Here is a 25,709-nt window from a genome sequence, read left to right as displayed (position 1 = left end):
CACCAATTTCAAGTCTGGTGTGGGCTTATGTTGTCCAATGACTTTAGGAGAGTTGCAGTAACATAACTGTATCACAATTAATTAGGAAAATATCTCCAATTAGCTATAACAAAATAGAACAGAGGAACAGAACTACTCTGTGTGAACAAGAGACACAAATAAGCCTGTTGTATCTTCCCAGCACTTCCATTCAGCTCTGCAAGACAAACCAAAACTATGAGAGTTGAATGAGAAGGAGAAAAAGTTTTAGCACAGCAGCAATTATAAAGCACAGGGAATCACATTAGCTACTTGTACAATAGCAAATCTCAGCAAAGTGCCCACCAAGAAAAATTTAGGATAGAAAACAAAAAATTCTCTCATTGAAATCTGTCATAGGGATGAAGAACATTTTAATGATTTCACCACATCTTCGGTACTCATATTGTCTCATTGTACTCAACGGAGACAAAACCCCACCTTCTTACAATTCAGCATTTCCAGTAGAAGTTTCTGAGAAGTTGCTTTCTGCCAAACTGTTAGATTATGCCACTCCTACACAAGTAGAGACAAAGATGTTATTTATAGTAAGTAGCAGGAAGCACTGGCGTGAGCTGTTTCTAGATCCATGCAGGCACCTGGGACAGCCCTTAACTTCTTGGGCAGAGCTTGGGAACCACTGATTGGTGCTACCCCACACTTCTGGTCCACCTATGCTCACATATCTTCCTAGCACAGACTTAGTTTGCACTGGCCTAAAGGGTCTTTTCTGCCACTACAGCCATATCACCTATTCAAACAACGTGAGCCACACATAGAGAATTACTCTTCTGCCAGGAGGCCTCCGTCTCCACTGGGGCTTTGTCAGCATGCTCCATCAGTTTAGAAAAGGGGAGTTTCCCTAAAAGGACTCCCAGTTGACATGGCTGTGGCCAGTCCAGCTTTACAATGTAGAGAAAGACAAAATTCTGAGACTAACTCCCCCTCCATCCATAATAGCCTTCATTTTAATTCCTTTTCTTTGCCATCTGTTTTGTAAGCCTGGAGAGTTCACATTTTCAAGATTTTATCCAGAACCAGGAACTTTCCTCATAATAAAGAAAACTGAGATTAATGTGTTATTTACTTACCTTCAGAACATGGACTTTATAAAAACACCAAACTATTGCAAGACTCATAATAAAATTAACAGTGCAACTAAGCAGATCCACTTTCTCAAAGCCACAGGCAGAACAAGATGTTGCCTAAAACTACAGAAAGTTGCTATGGGCAAGGCCTATCTACTTGTTTGCCTATGTCAGCAAAATTCATACAGAATAGCTGATGTATGTCAAACTTACAGACTGCCAGATCTTCCTGATCTCGCATTATTCCAAAAGCAGCACCACTGAAATGAGCTAAGTACGGTGCTTTTCTCTCTTCAGTACGGAGAACAGAACTAAGCCTATAATATGGGACATTATCTCATGCTCAAATTTCTTGTGCAATAAGGGAATTTCTCTTTCAAGCTCTATCAAGCTTATGGCTATTTTGGATCATTCCTATGCCTACTGCAATAGCAGACAATTGTACAGTGGTAGCCTAACTGCATGACTCAGATTTCTGTGGCTGCTCTTTCCAAGACTTTTCACCTTCTAACACTCACCAGAGCAATGCTTAATGCATTTAGTGGAGGAAAGAGGGTCTAGAAAAGGAAACCCGTTGGGCTTCTAAGGTTCTGTTTTAAACAGCCCCCATAAAAGGTACAAAACTCAAACAACTTGAAACACATCAAAGGCTGTGTTTTCAGATCACAGTGTTGTGCTTGTAACTTCACAGAACCTGTGAAACCAAGTTATCATGATGCACGCTAAGAGTAAGTTACAATATGAGCAGCAAGCATGTCTTAAATATCTTAGTTAGCACCTTAACAAACTTCAAGAGGACTTTTCAGTCACATTCAGATAACTTCTCTGAGTGAACATAACTAAGAAAGCATAATTCTTTGGCTCATTAGAAGAGAGCCTCTTACTACTGGCTCAGTAACAAGGCAACTGTTGACCTTTAACGATTTATTCATATTTCTGCCTGGGGATAAATTGTGGGTATATATTTATACACACACACACACACAGAGACACACTTAAAATCCTTGTACCATTTAACTAGATTACACAGAAAATGTTCCCCAAGGGAAACAAGATAAAAACACAACATCTATTGTTTGCAAATGTGGCCACAGAAACCTCAAGTGTGCACACCATGCAGCCTTAACTCTTGTGCCCTGAGGAATTCTGCTAACTACTGCTCTGTAATTTATGTGTATAGGAGTGGAGACCTCATGCTCAACATTTGGTAGCGATATAACTGAAACTAAACTTAAGTAAAGAAACGGAATGCCCTTGTCCACAGGAAGGCGATCTTTTCCTTGGTTTAGATCCCAAGGCCAGGTTTAATCAGCAGTGCAAGTACCCTACTACTGTTCTGCCCAGGTACTTCCAATAGCAGAGGTTACTGAATAGAGAAGTTACTTCTACCATCAGAGTCTCAGCCCATTCAACCTCATTTAACCATTTTGATGAAATTTCAGCATTTTGATGAAATAACTGAAATGCCAAAAATGCTAAATAAGCACCATTTCAGTTTGGATTTTCAATAATCACTCAAATTAGACACCTGTTCAGTAAGACCTGTATTAAGGTCACATCTTACTTTGCATAGATCACAGAACAGTACTGATCAGATAACACCATTTGCTTACAGCTAATCCCTAGCTGCATTAGAAGGGGAGGGGTGGGGGGAACAGTTTATCACAATACCAGTGACTTGAGGTAGAATTAAATCCATGTCTTTATTCTTATATCCAAAGCATCTTGCCATTTTTCAATGAGTTATCACTGAAAGTGATATACGGTGAAGTAGACTGACTTTACAACTACATACAACAATTTTTCCTAGCATAATATCAACCCATGCCCAGGTCTTGTAAGCCCCATCCTGTCAGCCACTGCCTTCTCCATACAAAGAGTTAAGAGGAACTTCTCTACATACTCATTTTAGGATCAAAACACATCCCAAAATTTTGGAGATAGGAATTTTTGTCCCTTTTTCAGAACATCCTTGATATGGATAGAGAAATCAGGAAATCATGTAAATAACTACTTTGGAACAACTGACTAATTGATCAATTTTGAAGAGTGCTATCGTTTGAAATAAGGTTTACCCAACAGCGACTCTTTCATTTCTAGTGGAATTCCCTGATATACTTTTTGTCTTTTCCACCATGAATCCTCTTTGGGATCAATACTGGTCCTTACTTCTTCTGTATGTTTCCTTTCTGTATGGTACCTTTCTATCATCTTCAGCTTTGATCACCACTATTAGAGCTGATGTATACAGTGCTGGTGTCCACCTTTTTTGTCAATTATGAGTGTGCCCATCCTTTAGTTGAACAGCACGGTTCATCCTAACTGGGATTCACTCCTAGCTTCCTCCTGCTCTGCAAAGCCAGTAGCCCTCAGAACCTGGGGTGCCTTTCTGCCACCAAAGTATTTGCACGTAAACTCTGGGTAGCACATAAAGCAGAATTACATTAGTTTCTATTGATTTTTGTTTTTACATCTGCCCTTTAACTTAGCTCGAGCCTCTATATTTCCATAAATGCCTGTATCCGCACAGACATTTTAAATCACCCCCCTTTGCTAAATTTGTAATTTTCTTCCCCTCATTCCATTTTTAGCACTATCTTCAGATTATCAGATTTCATATTTAATTCAGATTTATTTAAATTCATATTTAATGTCAATTAACTTTGATTTTAGCAATAAGGCTAAGTCCTGTTTAGTCTGGTTTTTTGGTAGATAAATAATACCTTACAAAAACTTTTTGTCAGTGTTTAGAGGAAAGAATCTAGCACAAGTAACTAACTAACAGATTAGAAACTTCCCTGAACGCTAACATCTTTCTTCCATACAAGTCTTTACAATGGTTTAAATAATTTGCACACATTTTGATGACATTTTGGTCTTGAAGTATATATGCCACCTCTCTTTGGACTTCAGCATCCACAGTGCTGCAGGCAGACAGCTATAACACTGCCAGAAGGGTCTGGGTATCCCACAGATAGTTTGTGACACCGTCTGCTGCAGCTCCATAGGCAGTTATTAATGTATGTGTCTTGTGTATCTTAAGATACACCGCTGCATATCTTAAACCACCTACTTCCATTCAGCTCATGCTATAGACTCATATACACCATGCTTCCTTTCATTTCAATCACCAGGGAAAGACATATTCAAGACAAATGTGCCTAGTGTTTCACTGTGCTATTGGACAACAAAATTGCTGTGAATAAAGACTGAGAAGAAGGAAAAGAATTTAAAATTACACAGAAAGATAAAACTTCAATCATTTTTCTTACTCTATTCACACAAATATCTTTCTCACCAAGAAAACCTGGAGCTATAAACAACAAAATAGAGAAAGGAGTACCAACAAGTAATAAAAAACCCCACATACTTGCAACACGGATTTAGCCACTGACATCTGGAATAGACTGTAAGCCTGACTAGCTATGTGTCTCTGTTGATGACGTGGGAAACCGTTGGCAATATACCAGTGACTGTAATATGAAGGACACAATCAACAGTGTATTGTGTCAAAGCATTCACTTAGTACAGTGGAAATGCAAATAATTATGGCTGACACTTGAGAAAAGAATCCCCTTGAAAAGATTAATTGTAGTGACTCTGGCCCTTCTCTTTCAGTAAGGCCATTCAGATATTTAACCAAATCATCCTAATTTCTGAGGCTGTACTGAGCATTTTGATAAACAAGTTTTCAACTCCTGTCTCAAGCTTGCCAGTCTACAGATTTCTTCTCCCTGAGGGATAGATGTGTCAGATGCCACCTGCCTCAAAAAGTGAATCTTTTACTGTCTCTAGTAGTCAGTTAGAACAGTTAAAATCAGAGTAAAATTACTTCAAGTTTTATAGTGAAATAAAGATTCCAGCAGCCTGTAACCTGGATATCTTTTGTAAAAAATATTTAACAGTAATAAAGATTTAATTATCATGAAAGAGGATGTAAATGTGTTGAATTTATATATACTCCTCTTAAAAAGTACCTGTCAGTGGCATCAGAACTGTCTGAGGTTTTTAAACATGCCTATTACAGAGCATCCTCATGCAAGTTTGCCAGATTTTTCTGACTCAGCTTTGGCTGGAGCTGTTCAGTTATTCCCAGAAGCCTTCCAGTTTACTATAAAACATGTGCTTGTTTAATGCTTGTGACAAGATGAAAGTTCACAGCAAGCTGTAGTGTGAGAGGCAACAGATCCTAAACATCTAACTGCAAGAAAGCAGGCCATGGTGGCCTTGCGCAATGCATTTGTCTTTTTTATTTTTAGCTTCGTTTCATAACTATGACTTATGAGTACAAAAATCACCTTGCTTTAGATCTGTGTCTTTAGTGTCTTCTCTAGCAGTTTTTAAACTCAGCAACTTCAGTCCTGGATAGTTCCTTCAGGCTTCCTGAAAACAGGAGTTAGCTGAAGGATGCAAACTATGCTAATGCCTCCATCAAAAGAATACCATCATGAGAGCACATCCTTGCTCATCAGAGTCCACTTAGGAGACTGACCTCAAGACACTAAAGCACAGGAAAACAGATTTAATTAACTCTGCTTCTTATAGAAATCTTTGTTTTAAATCCACTTACTACTTCTCTTTCCTCCTTTCCCAAACCAAAGGGCATTCACTTACTGGCCTCTCCACAGCCCAAACCACAGTAAAGAAACACAAGCTTCAGCATCTAAAGCACAGAAGAGAAAAACAGTGCCTGCTAGAGCTGACTTCAATCTTAACATTGTCCTTAGGTGCTAAGAAGAACTCCCATCAACAGAACACTTCTGCTTTTCACAAACCTGCCAAAATTTCGCCTCTGCCTCCCCCCCTCCTCCTGCCAGTTGTCCTGTACCATGGCAAGGCTCCATTAATCACCCCATTCCTGGTCAACAAGGGCTCCTTCCCCCTCATGACCTCTCCCTCTGGAGGCATGATGGTAAACTGGGTGAAAACCTGGGACAGTATCTTTAAGACAGCTGAAGTCCTCTGATTGAATTCTGTGCTAGTTAAAATTCTCCCATTCTCTTTTTCTTGATGTTCTAAGCAGAAGTTGGCATTAAACAGCAACCTTTGAAGGAAATCTTCACCACCTATGTTTGTGTGTTGAGTTGACCAAGACCGGCATCAAATTGCAAGCACACCTCAGGGAAGAGAAGCTTTTCTCTCTCGTTCATTTCCTCTGGATTACGAAAATACTATGACATTTGAGACAAGATTCTGTCTGTCAGTGATGAACATACCATCTCTAACGTTTTGCTGCTCCTTTTCTAGTGCCAGGGGATTCAAGGACCAGTCAAACTCATAGAGAGCTACAGAGATGTACAGAAACCAGCAGATGGAGACTAACTTGTTTAGGTTCCAGCGATGGCTGTGGTAGCCCTTGCATTAATGGCAGTGTGCAACTGCTCCTTTAGACTGCAGAATAGAGGCTTGGAAAATGTCACACTGTATAGCAGAGTCAGCTTGACAGCTGACACAAGTTATTTTATGGAGATAGCTTTTAACTTACAAGTTAAAAATCAACAGGAAAGCAAGCTGGAAGGAGTAACAAAGCAGGCAAGTAATGCTAAATATCTCTCTGCTTTCAAAGCCATTCAGAGACGCTTCCCCAGTCTTTCAGCAGCGCTGCAGTACAGCTTGAAATGGCTCTGAGTTTGACAAAAATGAAAGTCAGGCTCTTTGGCATGTGGCATTTCTCCCAGTGCAGCCAGCTTTCATCACACCTGAAGAAAAGAACATTTGGTATAACCAAAAGCAGGGTATATTTCAAGAGCTACAATTGCCACAAATGTTTCTGTTTCTGGAAACCTTTATAAAATTTCTGTTCAGGTTGCGGTCAGATAGATCCCAGACTTTCTCTTTTAAGCATTTCCATTTTCAGCAGAGAAACTGTCAAGTTAAATAAATATACACTTTTCAGGTTACAAATTTATTTAGGATAGCTACAGGTCACAGAAGGAGCTATTTATAGGTCTAAGGAAAAGACACTTGCATTTGTTCTTGGTGGTGAGTTTGGGTTTGGGTTTTGGTTTTGCTTTCCTTTGGGTTCTTTGCATGGGCATCCTTAATATTGCCACTTCCTGATTTACATAACCATTATCTGAAATGTAGGTGGTTTGTATAGAATTGTGTTATGATTTTAGTCTTTTATTTTGGTTACAATAAGTAAAACAATACACAGTAACCCTAAAAAATAAGGATAAAAAGGAATGCAAAAGCATACACAGGGCAGCAAGAGGCAGTGATGGTTAATTAGGGAGAGTGAAAAGGATTGAGTAATAGTGAAAGGAGATCAAGTCACAAACTGTCCATGGTAACCACTGTGAAACCATGTAAACATGTAAATACTGGAATACAACTAAAAAGACAGCCAGTTTAATTAGTCTTACAATGAGGAGGAGCTAGCTTTTTGATGTTTAAAAACAAAAAAAAACCCCAAAAGCAACAAAAAAAACCAACCAAAACCCCACCCCCACCCCACCCCCCCCCCAAAAAAAACTCCAAACCAAAAGAAAAAAAACCCCAAAACCCCATGCTTCCTCCTGAAACTTCAGCAGAGTTCCCGGAGCCGAGGCGGTGGCCGGGCCCGGCTCGCGGAGCGGGGGGGTTGCAGTGCCCTCCTGCGGCGGCGCCGCCCGCTCCACGCAGGCTTTGGCGGGGGGGGGGGTGGAGCTGCCGGGACTCCCAGAGCCTCTCCTCTCCTCTTGCAACCTCCGCCACAGCAGCAGATGACAGCTGATACGCTGGCCCTGCAAATACCATCTGCTCTCTTCTAAAGGCGCACGTCGGTCAGAGTTGCTAATACCTAATAATTAATAATAACGAATCATCGATGGGTTTTTACTCCCTTCAGGATCCAGTCAGAGAGTTGGCGCCCAACAGATGCTCGTACAAGGTGACGCAGTTCTGAGCAACAAAACCCAACGACCACCACAGCTTCAGTCAGCATGAGGGTGCTGGCTGCGCGGGTGGGACATGGGACGAGGGCCCTGAGAGCGTGCGGCGGGAGTGTCCAGAGAAACGCTTACACAGAGCTTCAGCACAGAGGATCCAGCACACATGCACGCATTTTGCTTTTTACAGACTTCATAACAAAAATCGCCAAACACAGGCCTGGAATCACGCAGGAAACATAGAAGAGGTTTTTGGCTAATCTGTGTCAGGATGTCTGCTAGGCTGTACTGTGCTAATTTAATTTGTGCAGTTCAGTCTTCAGAGATGTAGAGAGGGATATGAAACATTTAATTCCGAGGCCATATATTCTTCTTTCCTATGTCAAATTTTATTTCCCTACTTAATCCTTTCATTTCCCATGGAAATATTCTATATCCTTCTACCTTTTTTGTGTTTTGATCTTTCACATACACACAGTAACCACATTGCTTTTTTGTCTTAGCACAGCCAAGGCAAACATCACCGTATACTTCTGGCTTTCCAAGTAAGAAGGTACACAAACAGAATCGATTGAACCTAAACCCTGTGATGGTCCTAAGTGCCCAAGACTACTTGCAGCATTTCAGCAAAATTATTTATATTCAGACATTTTCTAGTTGGTCCCTCCTCAGAGGCTCAAGACCTTTTCAGGGAAGCAAAAAGGAAAGCTCCTAATACTTTACTTTGAAACAACAGGGACTGACAAACACCTGCCCTTACGGACACATATTTAAACATGGCAGAAGATCACATGTGCGTGAAAAATTCTTCATTTTTCTCCTCAAAAACAATTAGCAATGTTTTTTCCATAAGCATCCCAGATTAATACAACTGAATTCAAAGCAATGCTTTCCCCTTCTCAACCGGGAAACAAACCCATAGCTTTCAGTGCTGCTACATAAATAATTAGATGACAAAGAAACGTATCAAGATCCCTTAATTTACATTGAATAACAGTAACTAAGGTTATATTCTCAGTCATGGGAATTGAAGTTTTGGGAAATCATAATTGCAAGTGTGGAGACTAGGATGTCTTATTAACAGAATTAAGTTTCTTATGTAATCACAACTTTTTTTTTTTTTTTTTGGTAATCTCCAGTCTAAGGTGCTATGCTTGGACCCTTTTCCTATACTTATATTTACACCCTCACAATTTGGCAAGATCTCTCAAAAACTAGTAGAATTGATTCTTTGGTGATACAAAGCGCACACACAAACCAAACACTGTTATATTCCTCACGCACAGGTGAAAAGAAAGTACAAGCATCAGACTAGATTATTTTGACCTAAACAATTTTTCCTTCCTACCAGTAACGGTGCTGACCTACAGTTCCATCCTGATCCTGCAAGAATGCCAAGATCTCCTCTCTAAGAAAGCCACATCTTTTACAGTTTTTAAAACAAAAATATCCAACTCTAATACAGTAAGTAGAAATCATTTTACCAAACTTTAGCCAACTAAAAGCTGGCCTTCAAGTTTAAACTGTCTGAGCTCCCTCTGTAGTCAGCAAACAGCAGTAGCCAATCTTAACATGGGTTGAATAAATCATCTTCTTGGATACTTAAGTAGGAAGCCTAGATTCTTAATGGCCTAGATGCATAAATTTCAGATAAATATTAATGTAAGCCAATACATACATACTACATAAATTTATGAAGCTTGTGTAAGTTATCTCTTCTTGGGTTTTCATCTTTTGCTCCCTCTCCCTGTCTCTTCCCCAGCCTATCTCTAATTTCCTCAGCTATTTTTATGTTTCACTTCTCGTCCACTTTTCTTTGCAGCTCTTGCTTTCCTACCCAACTTCTGGTCCCTCCTGTTCAAGATCTCCTTTGCTCTCTCCCTTCCTTTGTGAATCTCCACACACAAATCATTCACTCCCTGCCTCCTACTTCAGAGTCCCCCTTACACTACCCTCTCTCTTTATTCCTCTCTCCCAGTCGACAAAGGTTTAAGGTCAAGAGAGTGATCAAGCAGCAGCTTTGTTACACAGATGGGTTAGGAAGAAAGCAGAGGGAATAGTAGTATCTGTTAAAGATCAGTTTCTCTTTCTGTTGAGAATCGAAAAGACTCAGGACTGAGCCTGCTTGCACAGCTACCAATCAATCAGTAATTCAATCAGTAAAATCTCTTGCTTGACAAAACAGTGTTTCTTCACCAAATCTAATATAGGTGCAATTAAAGAAGGCATGCAGCTTTGGATGTGTTAAATTTGTTCTCTAATTCCGGATGCCAAAAGACCCTGAGTAAACGTAAAATGTCTGCTTCTCTGGCATCTTTAGATGTATAAACCTTGTTTACATAAACCTGGCATGGCTGGGTAGACCAGCAATCAAAATTGTGCGTTTCAGGAGGGCACCAGATATCAGTTTGCAGGCAGATCAGGAAGTCAAGAGTAAGATACTCTTCCTGTAGTAACTCACAGAGTACAGTTACAACAGCTGAAAAGGAAGGAAATGATTAAATATTTTTTGCACTAGAAATTCAAGTCTGCTGGAGTGGGATGTAATTTTAAAGAAAAAAAAAGAATGAAATTATAACAAAAATTAGTTAGAAATGGAACAGAATTTGTTTGTTCCTCCTGGTTTATGAATATATTGTAGTGCAGGGTCTTTTTTTTTCTTCCTTCAATACAAATTAAACTCTTAAAACAGGAACAACCAACCTTTGGGTAAAAGGTCACAATTACAGTGCAACTTTTCTCAGGACCTCCAGAATGAGTTTCAGAGGGATATCTTCTAATTTCCCATAGCAACTCATTTGTACATCACAACAAGCTATCCCATAGCAAACAGTGTGTGCATTGTAGGGGAGGAGAGAAAGGCTGAACAGGAGAAAAAAGGCAGCAATGGGACTCATTTTCCCTTGTTTTTCTCTGGTAAAACTGTGATGACCAGGTATTAGACCTAATTAAAGCATATAGAAGACTTTCATATTTGTTTCCACATGGCGATTGCCCTTCACCTGCCACTGCCACAGGGTTTGGTTAAAGCAGGCCACATCACATACAAACGCTGGGGAACTAATACAGTCTTCAGGGGCCCTGTATCAGTGTAACTCTGATGTTCCCTTTTCTTCTTTTGGTAATTAGCCTTAATTATGACAGATTAATCATGAGCTGGAGTGTCAGAAAACATACTATGGAACTCTTCTTAGGATTCATTTGCCTGCATCCACTTCTCCATGAGCCAGTCTTTCTCAGACTTGGTTTGCTGTTTTCACCTGGTGCTTTCTCAGTTTGGGATGGTGGCATCCCAGCTCCTTAAGTTAAATACCCGAGGTTTGAAAATTAGTTGAATAGTCTCTCCAAAAGAGTCAGCTATAAGCCAAGCAAAGTGGACAGATGAAGTATTAACTGATGCTGCAAGTATCATTTTAATCTGCAGGTCATACACATACAGAAAGTTTTCCTTACCTGGAGGGACCAGAAGATGGATAGATGGATTTCAAAAGTATTGTTATTGTTATTATCAACAACAGCAGCAACAACAACTAACCATGTAAAAGGTACTCGGATTTATAATCCATTGCATTCCCAAAACCATCACATACACTCTGACAGATTCAGAACAGGGTTCCCCTGTAGTTTCGTTTAAGAATAAGGTAAAAAATCCAACATCCTGATGCTGGATGTGGATACTGAGGCTTCTGATTTGTAAATCTGATACTCAGTATAGACATTATACACCACACTAGAAAACAAGTAGGTAAACTAAATCTAGAACACATGTAGGGAAGTGAATGAGCTCAATGCAAATACCTTCCTTCACCACTAAGTGATACATCTCCTTTTTGTCACTACCAAAAACTACAATTACTACTGCCGCACTAGTCAGTCAACCTCTGCCTTTTTTTCACGCAAAGGACTGAGACAGCACAGCAAAGCGACACAAAATAAGGCTAAACCAGGTACCTATAAGTGCTCTATTATTACTCGTTTTTTTCTCTGTACTGAATCTCTGAACCACCACAATGTTTTCATTTATTTAGTTTCCAGAAATGAAAAAAAAAAATGAGGAAAAAAGCCAATAACCCATCTTATTAACAAAGCAGTAACACTTTACTGGCCCTCCTTTCCTAAGTAATTTGATTTTCATATCCATTAAGAACTTATCTTCAATGGAAGCATGATGAAGTAAATAGTTAGCGTGTGCCTTGCTGAACACCCTGAACATTTCTGCAGCTGCTACACTCTATGAGATCAATATTTAGTCTACAAGAAAGATCATACATCAAAAAATAGCTTATACAGAGCAGGCAAAAGTCATGTGGAGGGCGAAAATGCACAGCCTTTAAAAAGTATTAGAATATTGATATATTAAATATTTTTTCAAAATGATTTTTTGTGTTTTCTTTTTATAATATAGCTTACAGCAAAATTATCTGCCTTCGAATAAGAAAACAGTATTAATATTTGGATCAAGTGAGATTTGACTATAAATTCCTTTGCATTCCAGAATCCAATTATTCCCTCAGCTAAAAGGACAGTATAAGGGGTGGAGTGGGGGTGGGAAACCACTTATGTAATATGATTTCTAAAATTTACCTTGTATACTGAGGGCAGTCAGATTTCTTAGTATTTAGGAGAATATGATTTACATAGGTTGCAAGTTTTTTTAAAATCTGCAAGTATTTTCGGAAGAATGCTTTCAATGCACTCATATTTTCATAGAGTTTAAGGCCACAATATGAAAGTAATTAGAAGTGCAAGTCTTCCAGTGACACCAGTAATATTTTTCAGCTTTCTATTTTTAGGATTTCTTGGCAAGGTTTCCTCTCTAATCCTGGCTCCCCGTTTCCGTATAATGGCCCAAATTGCCAACAGGATTTTAGAGGAGGAATGCCTTGTGGCAAGTTTTTTCTGACTTATTACAGGAAGGGCAAAATGTGATTCTCCCCCCACTGTTAGCCAAAAATGGAGGTTCAAAGAATTTTCAAGAATCCAGCAGCCAGCAGTCCATTCATCTGTGTCAAATCCCTGTGAATTGATGCTTATTCAAGTCAGGATCTCAGCTTCATACCACAAACTCCCAACTCAAATCTTTCTTCTCAGTAAACATAGACCAAAAATGCACTTTTCGTGTTTGCCCTGTCAGTGTTTGACAGATATAAGCCAAGTTTTATTTTGCAGTCACATCTGAGATACAAAAATGTTGAAGACAATAATTCAGTAGATCCTTAGCTTTAAAAAGTTATGATGATAACTCATCAAAACACTGCAGATAGCACTGAAATTCAACTGTGGTAACATTAACAAGGATTCTTGCTATTATTTTTTGTGACAAAGTATAATACGTAAATTTCTTAATGAAAATTTCTACAGTATGTGAAAGCAACAGAGAGAATATGAATATTTATGAGGAAATTATAGCTACCACTTTAAAGTATTTTGTGCGCAACCCTGTAGCAAGGTTAATAATTCTCATCCTGTTTCTCATTCTCACCATGTTTCAGCAAAAAGATTATATTTTTAAATCTTATGAGCCAGTCCTTTGCAGCTAACTTTATCTGAGTTGGGATTAAAAGGAGTTTAAAACAATTTAAACTGAAAATACTGTTCTCTGGTGAGTTCCACGTAATTCATTTTTCCATCTGATACTCTCCCTTATTGCTGAAACCCATTCAGGTTTGCTAAGTTTTTGAATGACATTCCAATGCTGTTACACTGACAACTTCAATAGAGCTGCAAAACCCAAGAAGAAGAAAGCATTGCTGGAATCTCAGTCAGAGCTGCCTAAAACTCAGCTTACACTCTTCTAGAAGAGCCTCTGCCTCTTAAGATGGGGGCCATCCACAAGGAAACCAAGCACTTGATTCTGGTCAATTAATTCTACATTTTAATTAATACTTAGCATCAACGGCCTTTCAAGATGGATTGCAAGGGAAAAATAAGGTGAATAAGGAAAACATCTTTTTGATTTCAAAACAGTATTCTAGCATTTTTCCTTTTATGGATGTTCACTGATCCCAGCTGATATATTAAAAACATGCTCCTTTTTCTGTGGGGAAACAGCAAACTGTCATGGTTTGGTGACACAGAGACTACCCCATCACTCCTTTTGAGGGTTCTGTCAGTGTTCCTTTTGTCTAGACCCTCACATCTTGAGAGTCTTCATGCTACATGTGTAAATGCATCCCTAAATAGGAATTCTTTCCAAATGAGGTATGAGGAAAGAAACACCGTTCCCGTATTGCTCTGACATGGTTACACAGTGAAGAACACTACAGCTTTTGCCTTCAGATCACTGGTTTTAAAACACTACAACACACAAACCCTAAAATCCTGCAATTTTTGTTCATTTTGAGCCAAGAGATTCTATTCTTTTCCCAAGTGGGGACACACTTGATGCAACTAAAACTACCCAGAGGTCAATGGGAAATAAGTTAGGACTGACTCAGGGAAAAGTAATGGGTCAAATATCTCATAAGCAGTTAGCAGAAGACATGCTTTTCTGTCAGAGTAACTGTGAACCTCAGCTTTCTCCTTCTTAGACAAGTTACAACCACAGGACCTGAGGGCAAGAGATCAGCCACCAGACTTCCCTCTGCATGACTTAGCCCTCCTCAAGTTAGCACTGCCACCAGTGCCACAGTGCTGGAAGAGCTGACTGAAGTGCTATACTTACAGTCATTACTTTCACATGAATCTAGCTCTTACAGTACCCATCAAAAACACTCATGTGCAAAGTAGCACTTTCCCCTGCTCAAGCACAAAGGCAAGAAGAAACTGTTCCAAATACCATAAAGAGAGGCTAAAAATACAGCCCATGCATGCATGTGCATGCACACACACACAGACATCTAGGTCCTGGTGCCACTGAGCATATGCTTAAATGAAGCCCTTGGACCACAGCATGATCACCCTGTCACTGAAGCACCATACTGAATAGATGCACTGAAAACCCATGAACTGACATTGCAATAAATCTACAGAGAGCCTTCATAAATCGTATGGGGAGCCTTCAAGGACAAAGACCCAAATGGTTTTAATTTCCCTCTAAGTGATAGCCGTAGTTAATACCAGATTTGGCAGGAAGCAGGCATTTCATGCCCGTTGGGCTTATATGGACATGAAAAAGAGTTTATGTTTGACATTTGCTTTAGAAACATAATGAAAACCTCTTGCTCTTTCAAGTCCCAAACTTGCATTAGTTTCTGAGAGTCTATTACTTTAAAAAAAGCATTTGTGGCTCTGCTTGCTTGGAGAACTGACAAAAAAGCATCAGGAGTAGGCTCTTCGTTAGTGTTCTTTAGCTGGATGACAGAGAAGAGGGAGCAACAGAAACAAGATGCTGAACAGCACATTCACTCTCTGTCCCCCTTACAACTGTTTTTCATAACTAAGAAGTGGCTTATGACATCAGGCTCTGATACATCACTGGCAGTTTTCCATCAATTAACATAAAGGAAAGAATATGTAGTATTTCCACATATCGCCCCAATTCTCTCCACGTGTTTTCTCCTGGAATGTCACATACATCCATTTGCCGGGTGCCCTGGTGGCACGGCCAAACAGTATGGCAAGTATTGGTCACAGTGGAGATCCAAAAGCAACAGCCCATTTTCCATCAGCTGTGCCCCACATTCCTGCCAGACATGTAACGGAGGGCTAATGCCTCCACAGTGTCAGATGCATTTGGGGTAGGTCAGAGCTGGGAAGGTTTGTGGATGAGAGTCTTCTCAGGGCAGAATGTACAAAAGGGCCAAGGCCAGCCAGTTGTGAGAGCAGAAGGCAGCAGTTTAATAGAGCTCTTGCAAGTTCCAGAGTCAAAACATAACCAAGCTGGTCCCTCCATCCCAAAATCTCTATGGGAACCAAAAAGATACATCTTCTTCTATGTGTCACAGCTCCTGAAAAAATGGCTGACTTCACACCATGTATAAGGCAGCATATATAAAGGCATAATTCAGCAGTTAAAAATTGTGACCTAAGGAAAGGAACAGCTCTGCAGTGTGCCCCAGATCCACTGTGATCATGATTTACTGCTTTATGTTGCGTTACTTAAAATTAATACACCCCAGTTTAGCCATGTGGACAAATACATTCTAGGGTTCACAAGTAACTTGAGATATGAATAACAACCAGTGTGGGCATGTGAATACATTCACACATGTACTCTGACACATACACATGCAGATTATGTGCTGCGTTTTGTAAAAATATATGTATTAAATTTTTTTAAAACCAAAACTCTTGCTACAGAAGCTGCTCATATTCACACCCAGGGAGTAAAGATGCAATTAGGATTATCATCATAACTTAAGTGTCCAAGAAGTGACAGACAAGTCCTAGTTTTGGTGACTTCAAAGGGGATCTGGGACATAAGTAACTTTTCTTAAAGCCCACAGGGCCCAAAAGGGTTTTGGAAAACAGTAAGTCACCTCAAGGTGACTCTTTTATTATCAGCTCTCCTTAGACTTCCAACTTCAGACCAGCTGTCTGAACTTAGAAGACAGAAAAGACTGGGATGGAATAGGGGTTGGCCCTTCCTCAGAGAGGGAGTAACTTCCATGACCAGCTGGACCAGGGCCAGCAGGAAGATCTACAAACCAAGTACAACAGCATGACAAATCTGTGGATTAACAGCAGCATTGTCAGGGAGCAAGGCATGCTCAAAGCTGGTCATCACATGGGATTTGGGAATGAACTCTGTTTTCAAAAGCCAGTTCAGAAATACCGGACTGAACCATCTCCTGACCATCATGATTTGAAGTGGACATCCTTGCCATAGCGAGCTCCTGAGGTTTGATAAAAGTCCTTACAAGAAAATGTACTGGATGGCTGATAATAAATAGGAATTTCAAAGGCTCTGACATAAACTTCACTTTACCCTATCACCCTAAAGCCTTCTTCCTTTAGATTTATGTATATGTTATAAAATGAAACAGGCCAGGAATCAATGAGAGCCCTTATTCACTTCAATTGGCTCTGGCTTCATTCATTTTTTTCTCCCCAGATCTGGAACAGCTCTGATGATAAACAATAGTGGCAGTTGACTCTCTAAAACATTTCACATTATGTTATTTGTGATAGTTGAAACAGCTGTTTGTGCTCTTAGTTCAAAAGGGGAAGATCCACAAGGCAGTGGTATTTGGCTTTAATTGCAAAGACCTTATAAAAATAAAACAAATAGCCAGGAACCCATTATTGTAGAAAGCAGTATTGACTGATGGTTAAAGCACAGACAAACTGAAGTAAGAAGGTCTGTTACAGGCTGTGCTACCAAGTTTTTCTGGCTAAGTGTCTTTTCACCATTCCATTTATTTCATTACAGCCAAGATGAAAAAGTGCTGTGTTGTGACGGAGACAATGGAAAATCTGCAAAATTGGAATCAAAATGAGGCCTTAAAAATTCCCATACTTCTTATAAGTGACATCTGTTGTCATCTGCTTCATTTGAAAAGAACCCCTAGGATTTTACATACAAGTTTTATTTTGGATATACTACTAATTTTGAAGGTAGAGGTATTCTCAATGATCATTCGAAAAGATTTCAAACAGAACTTTTAATTAAAGTAATTGTTTCAGACATAAAGCATAAAGGTGTACACGTACGTTTCAGGTGATTCTCATACTTATTCTCACTGTCCTTCTATGGTGATAAAATTTGCACTGTGCCCATCTTACAATTTGCAGTTCATTGAACAAAAAATTAGGGTTTCATAAAGACACCCCATAGTAATTCTCCAAGAAAAATGAGCTACCAGTTAAGCAGAATAATACTTTCTAACTGAGAAACTGGTGAAATAGTAGGGCAGAGACTGCATAGAATGCTAGACAAATGCAAGAAATCCTGGACTATTTTAATGCTTTTTTTTTTAAGGCCAAAACCATTATTCAAGTCCTAAATGGGTGAGCTGCCAAACAGCATCTTGTAATGCCTTTAGCTGTCACAAAGTGGAGTCAAACTCCTCTCCGCACCATCTTGCTAGGACCTACAGAGGGCACAAACTAAGACAAAAATAATCTCAACCCCTCATACACTCTGAGAAACACCTAGCACCCAGCACTGGCCACATGCTTACTTTTAACATTCCCACTGTGTTTACTTGAGTTAGCATAGCAAAATCCTGTCTAGCTGGAAAATCTAATCCCACTTATTTTGGCTCTTTATGTATTAAAAACAGAGCAGGCTGGAAGGAGAAAATAAACAGAAAGTTAGTGCATTGCTGTCTTCTCTTCATCTGTTTTTAAGAGAAGGCCACTTCGCATTTGGGGTGTTTCTGGCCATGTGGAGGGGAAAAGTTTTTCCCAGAAGTGATCAATTACGGAAAGTGGCAGGTCACATAAAATGAATTCACAACATGAAGGCAGCTGCGACATCCAGCTGCTGGGACTCAGTCTTGTCATGTACTATGTACCATAGCCTCTTCTAATGGTCAACCTAGATAGTGGGAATTCACATAAATAAAGCAGGAATACAGCATATGAGTTTACAGAGTTTCTTGCAAGCTGTTCGCTGGCTTCTAACTTAAATCTCCTTTTCCTCCCTTGGTCCCTCGCACATATGCCTCCCCAACCCAGCCCATACATAAGAAGGTTAACATGAAGAACATTGTTAGCTGCCACCCATGCTAAAGATGAAAAAGGCCCCTGAAACCTAAGTTTCATTTTCTGCAGGGTATTTGTATTTTAACTGTCAGGGCACTATATCCTCTATAAATTATTTCCTGGGCAAGAGGTATCTTCACTTGCCTGGAGTTTTTGAGCAGTCATTACCAGCTTTGTATGAGACCAAATCAGGATTCTTAAACCTTATTTATGTGTTTTATGTTGCACTAGTCGTCTCTTATAATGCTGTAAGAGATCCACAAAGAGCTGAGTTTGGCACTGAAAGTTTTGTTCCTGTGAGAGCCATAGAATCAGACCCCAATTCAGCAACTGCAGATATTTAAACCTATGGGTCTATGCTATACATAAACAACTAAGCATGTTAAAGTATGAAATATCAGGGCTAAACAAGTGAAAATCTGTATCAGGATACATCACATACAGTTTCACACCCAACCACCATGTGATCTATGTACTCAGGGGAAAAAGAAGGGCAGTGGGCAAGAAAGCTGTTTTTGTAAGGGTATCTGAGAGGATGCAACAAAGCAAAAGGAAATATGAAGTAGTTATCTCTTTGGAGGAAAATACAAGAGGGCATAATGAGAAGTGTTGTTATGTTTGGGGAGGAGGGGGAAATTTATCATGACCAGCACCATACATGGGTCTCTAGGGGATTAAACATTCCTAAACTTTAATTCAGTCAAATATCTTAAGTCATCTTTAAAATTAATTCTCAGGATCTAGAGATGTCAAGATCACATGAGCCTGTAAGTATTTGATTGTATAGGAACAGGCTTGAGAAATTGGTTAATGTTCATGTGCTTTGTTGAATGAAGAACGCTGCTGCTGGAGCTAAGTACACATTCGACCATGGCAGACTCATGATGATTCCTCATCCTCTTACATGAGTAGAGCAGAGTGGAGGAGGCTAACATTCTACTTTTTCATGAGAGAGGCCAGGACTGCTCAGGCACCAGTGCTACTCAAGCATTTATTAAAATCAGCAGGAGCTCTCTGCTGTTGGAGGGCCATAGGATCTGCATCAGTCCCGAGGTCAGGAGGAAGGACCAGCTGGCATGAAGGAGAAATAGGAAAAGGAGCGTGACTCTCATTCCACATATCATAAAAAAACTCATATGTTTTGAATAACAGTTATGATAATTTAATCATCAGTTTGGATGATTAACCAACGTGTATTAGTGATGGAATTGTGATCTGAACCGTCTGTGCAAAGAAACAGCTTTATGAAATGGTGGGCTGACTGAAACTATTTAACCTTCTTGCTTTTAACCAGCTAGATTTGAAGCAGATTGTACCTACAAATTCAGTTCTCATTCAACACATTCATTTCTCCCTCACTGTTCTCTGAGACTTTTATTCTATCAGTTTTCTGGGTAACCAAAGACTGTCCAAGATCCAGGAAATTTTATTTAGATAAAAAAAAAAAACAACAGAACCAATAACAAATTTTCTTTTTAGAATAGTACAATTTAACATTCGTGGTCTGTGGGAAGAAACAATTCTGAAATTATAAAGCAACATCAATGCTCAAAGTAAACCACAAACTCTAAAAAAAAACCAAACACGTTTTCTATTGTAAGTTTCATGGGAAAGTTGTTCATCTTATGTGATGAGGGCAGTAACTGAGCCATTTGGGGAACTTTCTCCTTCCTACTATTCACTTAATAATCTTCCAAAAAGTAAAAGTGTTTTAAATCCTTCTTTGCTTACCAGGTTTCCTCTAAGAAATTATTTTTGTTAAGTTTTGAAGCTGAATTTATTTTTCTAAAAAAAAATCTTTACTTCCCTCTTGCTGAAAACCACTGTAAAACTGGATTAAAATGACTGAAAACTATGCAGCCCATTTTCCACAGGACATATCACAGCTGTCAGACAGAAGGCAGGATACTGAAGTGAAGATGTAATTCTTTCCAGTAACAGCCATTATGTTTCAGTGTACTTCACCTATCTGAGACCACTTGGGAACCTAACTGATAGGGCAGCTAAAATTGCTTCAGGTTTTTGAAAAGCTTTTTCCTTTCCTTAGTCATTAAACTTATGATAGACACCTTGCACTTAAGGAACCAGACATTGTGCTAAAGACCTTGAAAAGAATTTCAGTTGCATACTGTGACGTTGTCTGTATTAGGCTAGCTTCCACCTTCCTCAATTCTCATGTACTAAATAATGTTAGCAACAGGGACATCCATAGATTAATTAACCTGACTGGTTAAATAATATTAATGGAGTGGGAACAAGATACATAGTTTAAGGGGTTTCCCATCTACTACCATAATAAAAATGGTGCTACTTTCTTCCAGGATGTATTCATTAGATGAAAGAACACATTTATTAACAAAAGGGTGATTGGCCCACAGGATTCATCAGCTTCTTGAACAGGATTTGACTAATAATGCCCCCACTGGATGGGTCTTCTACAGTTGTCATCACCTTGGCCTGCAATTTGCACTGAGGACCTAGCTCTGGCAAAAAAAAAAAAAAAAAAATCTTAAGGATTCTTGTTGTTTTATTCTGACTTTTCTGTTTCATAACACAATACAGGAAATGATGCTAAAGACTTCTGAGCTTGTGGGCATTTTGGGCCAATGCTGCTATTTGCTTAGTATTCAATCCAAAAACCCTTTAAAATCTTTCTTCCTGGAAGAACTACTTTTCTTCCTATTCTTTCCATCTGTACAAATAAGTCGTCAGTAGCAGAAGCCAGAATATGCCTGCAGGGAGATTATGGACTGTGTTAATATTGGTGACCACTCTCTGATGTAGAGTAGCATCCTCACATTTGCACGTTTTCACCCAGAGTCAGAGCTACTAAGACATAATCTGGAAGCCTCCTCTACAGAGAAGACAGTATTTTGGACTGTCCTTTATCCTTGCTCTGCACAAGTGACAACTCATTACCTAAAAAGCAATATGCTTCAGTGGAAAAGCATTACACTGAGGAACAGAAAACCTGAAGTCTTTTATTTATTTGCTGAGCAACTCTGGAAAAGTTACTTTATTTACTTTATTTTACACTTCAGTTTTCACTATTGCTTTCTTGCTTGCTGATACAAGAGAGCAGGACTGATACACCTTTTTTGTTCTTCAAGATAATATCAGCAATGCAAAACACAAGTGTTTTTAATCATAAAATGTTATGAGCTGTAAAAACACCAGTCCTTGAATGGAAATTATCAGGAACTATATGCAAACAAGTTCCTAACTCCCACACTCAACTTCCAAGAAAAAAACCAACATCAGAAGAATTGCTCCTCTAAGAAGGTTGACCTCACTAAAGATTGTCCAGGGAGTCAGCCCACCCTTACAATATTATACACACAAAAAAAAAAAGAAATTTAAATACACGGTTGAAAAGTAAAGGTTAAGACAACGAGTTCTCAGGTAACAGTGGGATCTGCTCAGGAAGGCCTGCCTACAGAAACTGAGCTAGGCTGGTGCTTGCATTCAGTCCTGACTCCAGCCCAGACTGAATGGGGAATTCAACAGTCACTGTCAGAGCAGTCCCTCACATAAAGCTGATAAATCACCTGAGGATGAGACCTAACCAAAAAACTTAATTGCAAACCTGTGGCATTAGTGCCAATTTTGTTAACTTAATTCCATTGATTCCAAGAGAAAAATACCTGTGTAGTATAATCATGCTAGAAAAATCTACCCCTCCCCTTGAAAATACAAACCAAACCAATCCCCTCACTTTAAAACACCTTCATAGAGTCAAACGTATGCTATTTTCCCCTCACCTCTGTGTTAAGACCTTCTGGCATATTCTGAGGCAGAATGTCTAATGTTACAATTATTTCAACCACCCAGTGGCAGAAATTCAGATGGCCTATTGTATAATTCTATATCTTCCTGCTGGAAAAGAAAGATCAATAGAAATTCAACAATATAGAAAGCTCATATTTTTAAGCTGTTGCTTGTTGCCTCCCTTTTCATGTTCCAGATGTAAAATAAAGCCACTGATGTTAATACATCCTGCCCACATGCTTTCTGTTCCATAATAGCAGCATAAATTGGAGCCTATGCCAGCTTTGTAGACTACTCCATCATTTGAACTCATTTTATAACCAATATTTTGAGAATTACTGGCCCAGCTTCCCCTATCACTCATACTAACTTAAAACTGATGAAATGCAATTGGTTTCAGAGAAGAAACTCTTGATTTATACTAATATATAATAAGAGAAGAATGCAGACCATCCATTTCATATAACCTGGTATGAGGGTGGTGAAGCTCTGCTTAGCCCCAGCAGTCCCTGCTATATCCCTATGTGGTGCTAAGGAAACCACCAGATTTCTTTATCTTGTTGCTTGGTGTTACCCTCTCCCTCTCCTTTTAAGTGTCACAGAAAGAGGAGTTTAAGATCGTTTAGCTTGTTCTTTTGCTTCTGGGTTCAATACTCAGGGTTCACTCGACCCTTCAGGATATCTTAACAAGGAAAGCAAGAATCAAGAACAAACTTGGAAGTAAAATCTAGCTTAAAACGTGTTACTTCTAAGGAATATTAATAACGTTAATTAGCTGGAGAGCCCTCTGAGCAGCAGACTCTCAACTAGCAGCCCCAGGCAGCCACAAAGAAGAGCGGGAACCAAAGTGTGGTGGGGCAAAACTGTCACGGTGAACAGGTCCCACAGCAGTGTGACACTGTTGCTGAGCAATAAGGTTACCCATCCCTAACTAAGTCCTAGTAATATAAGCGCTGACATGAAAGAGAGAAGAAGGCATGGCTTTTGCTCCCAAAGTCATATAGTGTGGAACATTTTCTTAATGTGTGTCAAGAGTATCCAGCAAAATTGGGGTCCTGGTGCCAACGGAGTCACTGCGCAAAGGACCAATCTTCCCTCTAGTAAAGCATGCTTCATTAAGATTCTAAACTCAGACTCACTGTGCTGGAGCTAAGAGTTGCTAGAAAATTGATATTAATCAATCCCTGGGGAAAAAAAAAAAAGTTTGTTACAATAATTTATCTTTCCATTGTAACATTATGATTTTCAGGTTTAATATTGTGCCTAAGGTCACAGGCTAATGTTTCTTTGGCAAGAGATCACTGGCGATCATTGTATATGCTTTCAAATGGAATAAAGCTCCTTCTACTTCTGAGAGAAAGCAAAAAATGCAGCCCTTTAAATGAGTTACTTGTCTACAACTGAACGCTGGCCATCTTACACCTCAGAGGAAAGCAATTCTGGCAGGAAAACATACACTCGGATATTTCCTTGGCGGCTTTTTATAATAAAATGGTTATTTAAAGCTGCTTGGTTTGAAATGTTAGACACAAGAGTGATAGAGATGGTTTAACAGATAGGGTGGACATGAGATGGTCAAAGTAAAGATTATTTAGTGCATATACCCACAGTTTAGCACTTGTGTGGTATATTTTCATTAATTTCTGGGAAACTAATCCTAAAAGGTTTCAACAGAAATGGTATGTTTTCAGAAGGGATTTGAAATGAAAGAGGTTGTTCACTTAAGCATCCAAGAGGAGAGAGAGACTGCTATAGTGTGCCGAACCCGAGTCAGCAAATTTAAACACATGCGTAAAATGAACTGAAATCCGGTGTCGAATCGAGCTTTCGGAGGTAACCCAGAAGGAAGCGCACGGAACTTCAAAGGTCCAGAGGTTTGCTTAGCAAACCAGAACTAGAGATGCTTGAATGAGCCTCTGGAATGAGTTGCGTGGCGCTGAGCCTCGGCTCACGCTCCGGAGAGGTTTCTGGCACTTCCGAGCCGCAGCTGCGCCGAGGGGCTGCGCCCAGGGGCTGCTCCTTCGGCAGCTCCTCTGGTTTTGTCCACAGGCATAAAGTCACAGGGAACCCGGCACCGAAACCAAATGGGTGCGAAAGCAGAACTGTTTAAAGCTGATCGAACTTTCATACCCGTGAGCAGTCGGTACGCGTACTTCAGGATGACAAACCCATCCTCATTTTCGGGCCCCTCTTTTCCGTGACTGCCCCGCAAAGCGCCCGAGGCGGGCGCTGGGAGGTGACGCGGCGCGTTCCCACGGACGCGGGACGCTCCGCTCCGCCGCGCCGGCCGCAGCCCCTGCGCGCAGCCCCGGGCGGGGGTTACGGGGGGCGCCCAGGCGCCGCCCCGCGCACCCGCGCCACCGCGGCCGCGCACGCCCCGAGCTCGGCCCGGCGCGGGTGGCCGCGGCCTCGGCGGCGCCGCCACCCGCCCCGCCGTCCCTTCCGCGCCGGCGCTGCGGAGCCCGCCCCGCGTACCTGTTCCATCGCCTCGGCCTCTGCCGGCGCCGAGCGGTGGCGGGGCAGGGGCCGCAGGTCCCTCCCGCGGCGCGCCAGGCTCGCCCGGCCGCCCATGGGGCGCTCCCGGCCGCTCCTCGCCCTCAGCGCGGCCCCGGGGCTCGGCGCTCGGCTCAGCCGCCGCCGGCAGCCATGAGCCCGCCGCCGGGGCTGCGCTCCCCCGGCTCCCGCTGCTGCTGGTGCTGGTGGTGCTGCCGCCACCCTCTCGGCCGCTCCCCGAGCCTCTGCCCCCTCCGCTCCCCCTTTTGTTACCGGGCTCCCCCGCTGACCGCACCGTGCCCCCGCCGGGGCCAGGACGGCAAATCAGAGAGCCGGTGCCGAACGCCCTGTCTCCAGCTGGGGAAACTGAGCCTTCCCTATCCTGGTGGGAGGGTTTTTGGATCACTGAGCGGTATGGATACAATAACAACGAAACTAATAACTCGCCACACAGTCCGCTTCGGAGGGCGCGCTGCTTTTGTGCAGAGGCAAAGGGGCTTTCCAGCCATCGGTCCCCCAAGCAAGCTGAGAGCGCCCGAGTAACTCGAGAGAGAGAAATGCGTGTTTAAAGTTGACGCCAAGAATGACTTTGAAAACAGTTTCAGAAGGGGAGAACCTACAGGAATTTCCTGCTGCTTTGTGCAGCCTGCCCGCCTGCCTACATGAATTCATTCCCTTTAGTTTGCAGCAGAACTCACTCTCCCAGCCCGCCAACGGGTGCGCGCTGCCGAGCGAGCGGCGGGACGGACAAACCCTGGGCTGGAAGCACGGCGCTGGCACCGCAAGCGCGGAGTCAGGGGCTCTGCTGCCTTCTCTGCCGAAGACGTTTGCTATCCTGTGCAATTTAAGTTTGCAGAAACGTGCTGTAACTTTGCATGGTTTA

General features: G+C 41.0%; 1 protein-coding gene across 4 annotated transcripts in view; it reads right to left on the bottom strand.

The window, feature by feature from the left end:
* Positions 1-24,880, bottom strand: part of TNS3 (tensin 3) — a 241,463-nt gene extending 216,583 nt beyond the window's left edge. For 3 of the 4 annotated variants that reach the window (XM_074869796.1, XM_074869804.1, XM_074869823.1), the window contains exon 1: positions 24,809-24,865. In XM_074869796.1, the coding sequence (XP_074725897.1) occupies positions 24,809-24,817 (9 nt within the window). In that variant the 5' untranslated portion in view covers positions 24,818-24,865. Of the gene's footprint in view, positions 1-24,808 lie in introns of all 4 variants that reach the window. The other variant, XM_074869814.1, reaches the window with a different exon arrangement.
* Positions 24,881-25,709: the final 829 nt, after the last annotated feature.

This window comes from Strix uralensis, chromosome 1 (genome assembly GCF_047716275.1).
Source record: "Strix uralensis isolate ZFMK-TIS-50842 chromosome 1, bStrUra1, whole genome shotgun sequence".
Lineage (NCBI taxonomy): Eukaryota > Metazoa > Chordata > Aves > Strigiformes > Strigidae > Strix > Strix uralensis.
Note: the sequence above shows the minus strand (reverse complement) of the source record. Positions and strands in the feature narration are given on the sequence as shown.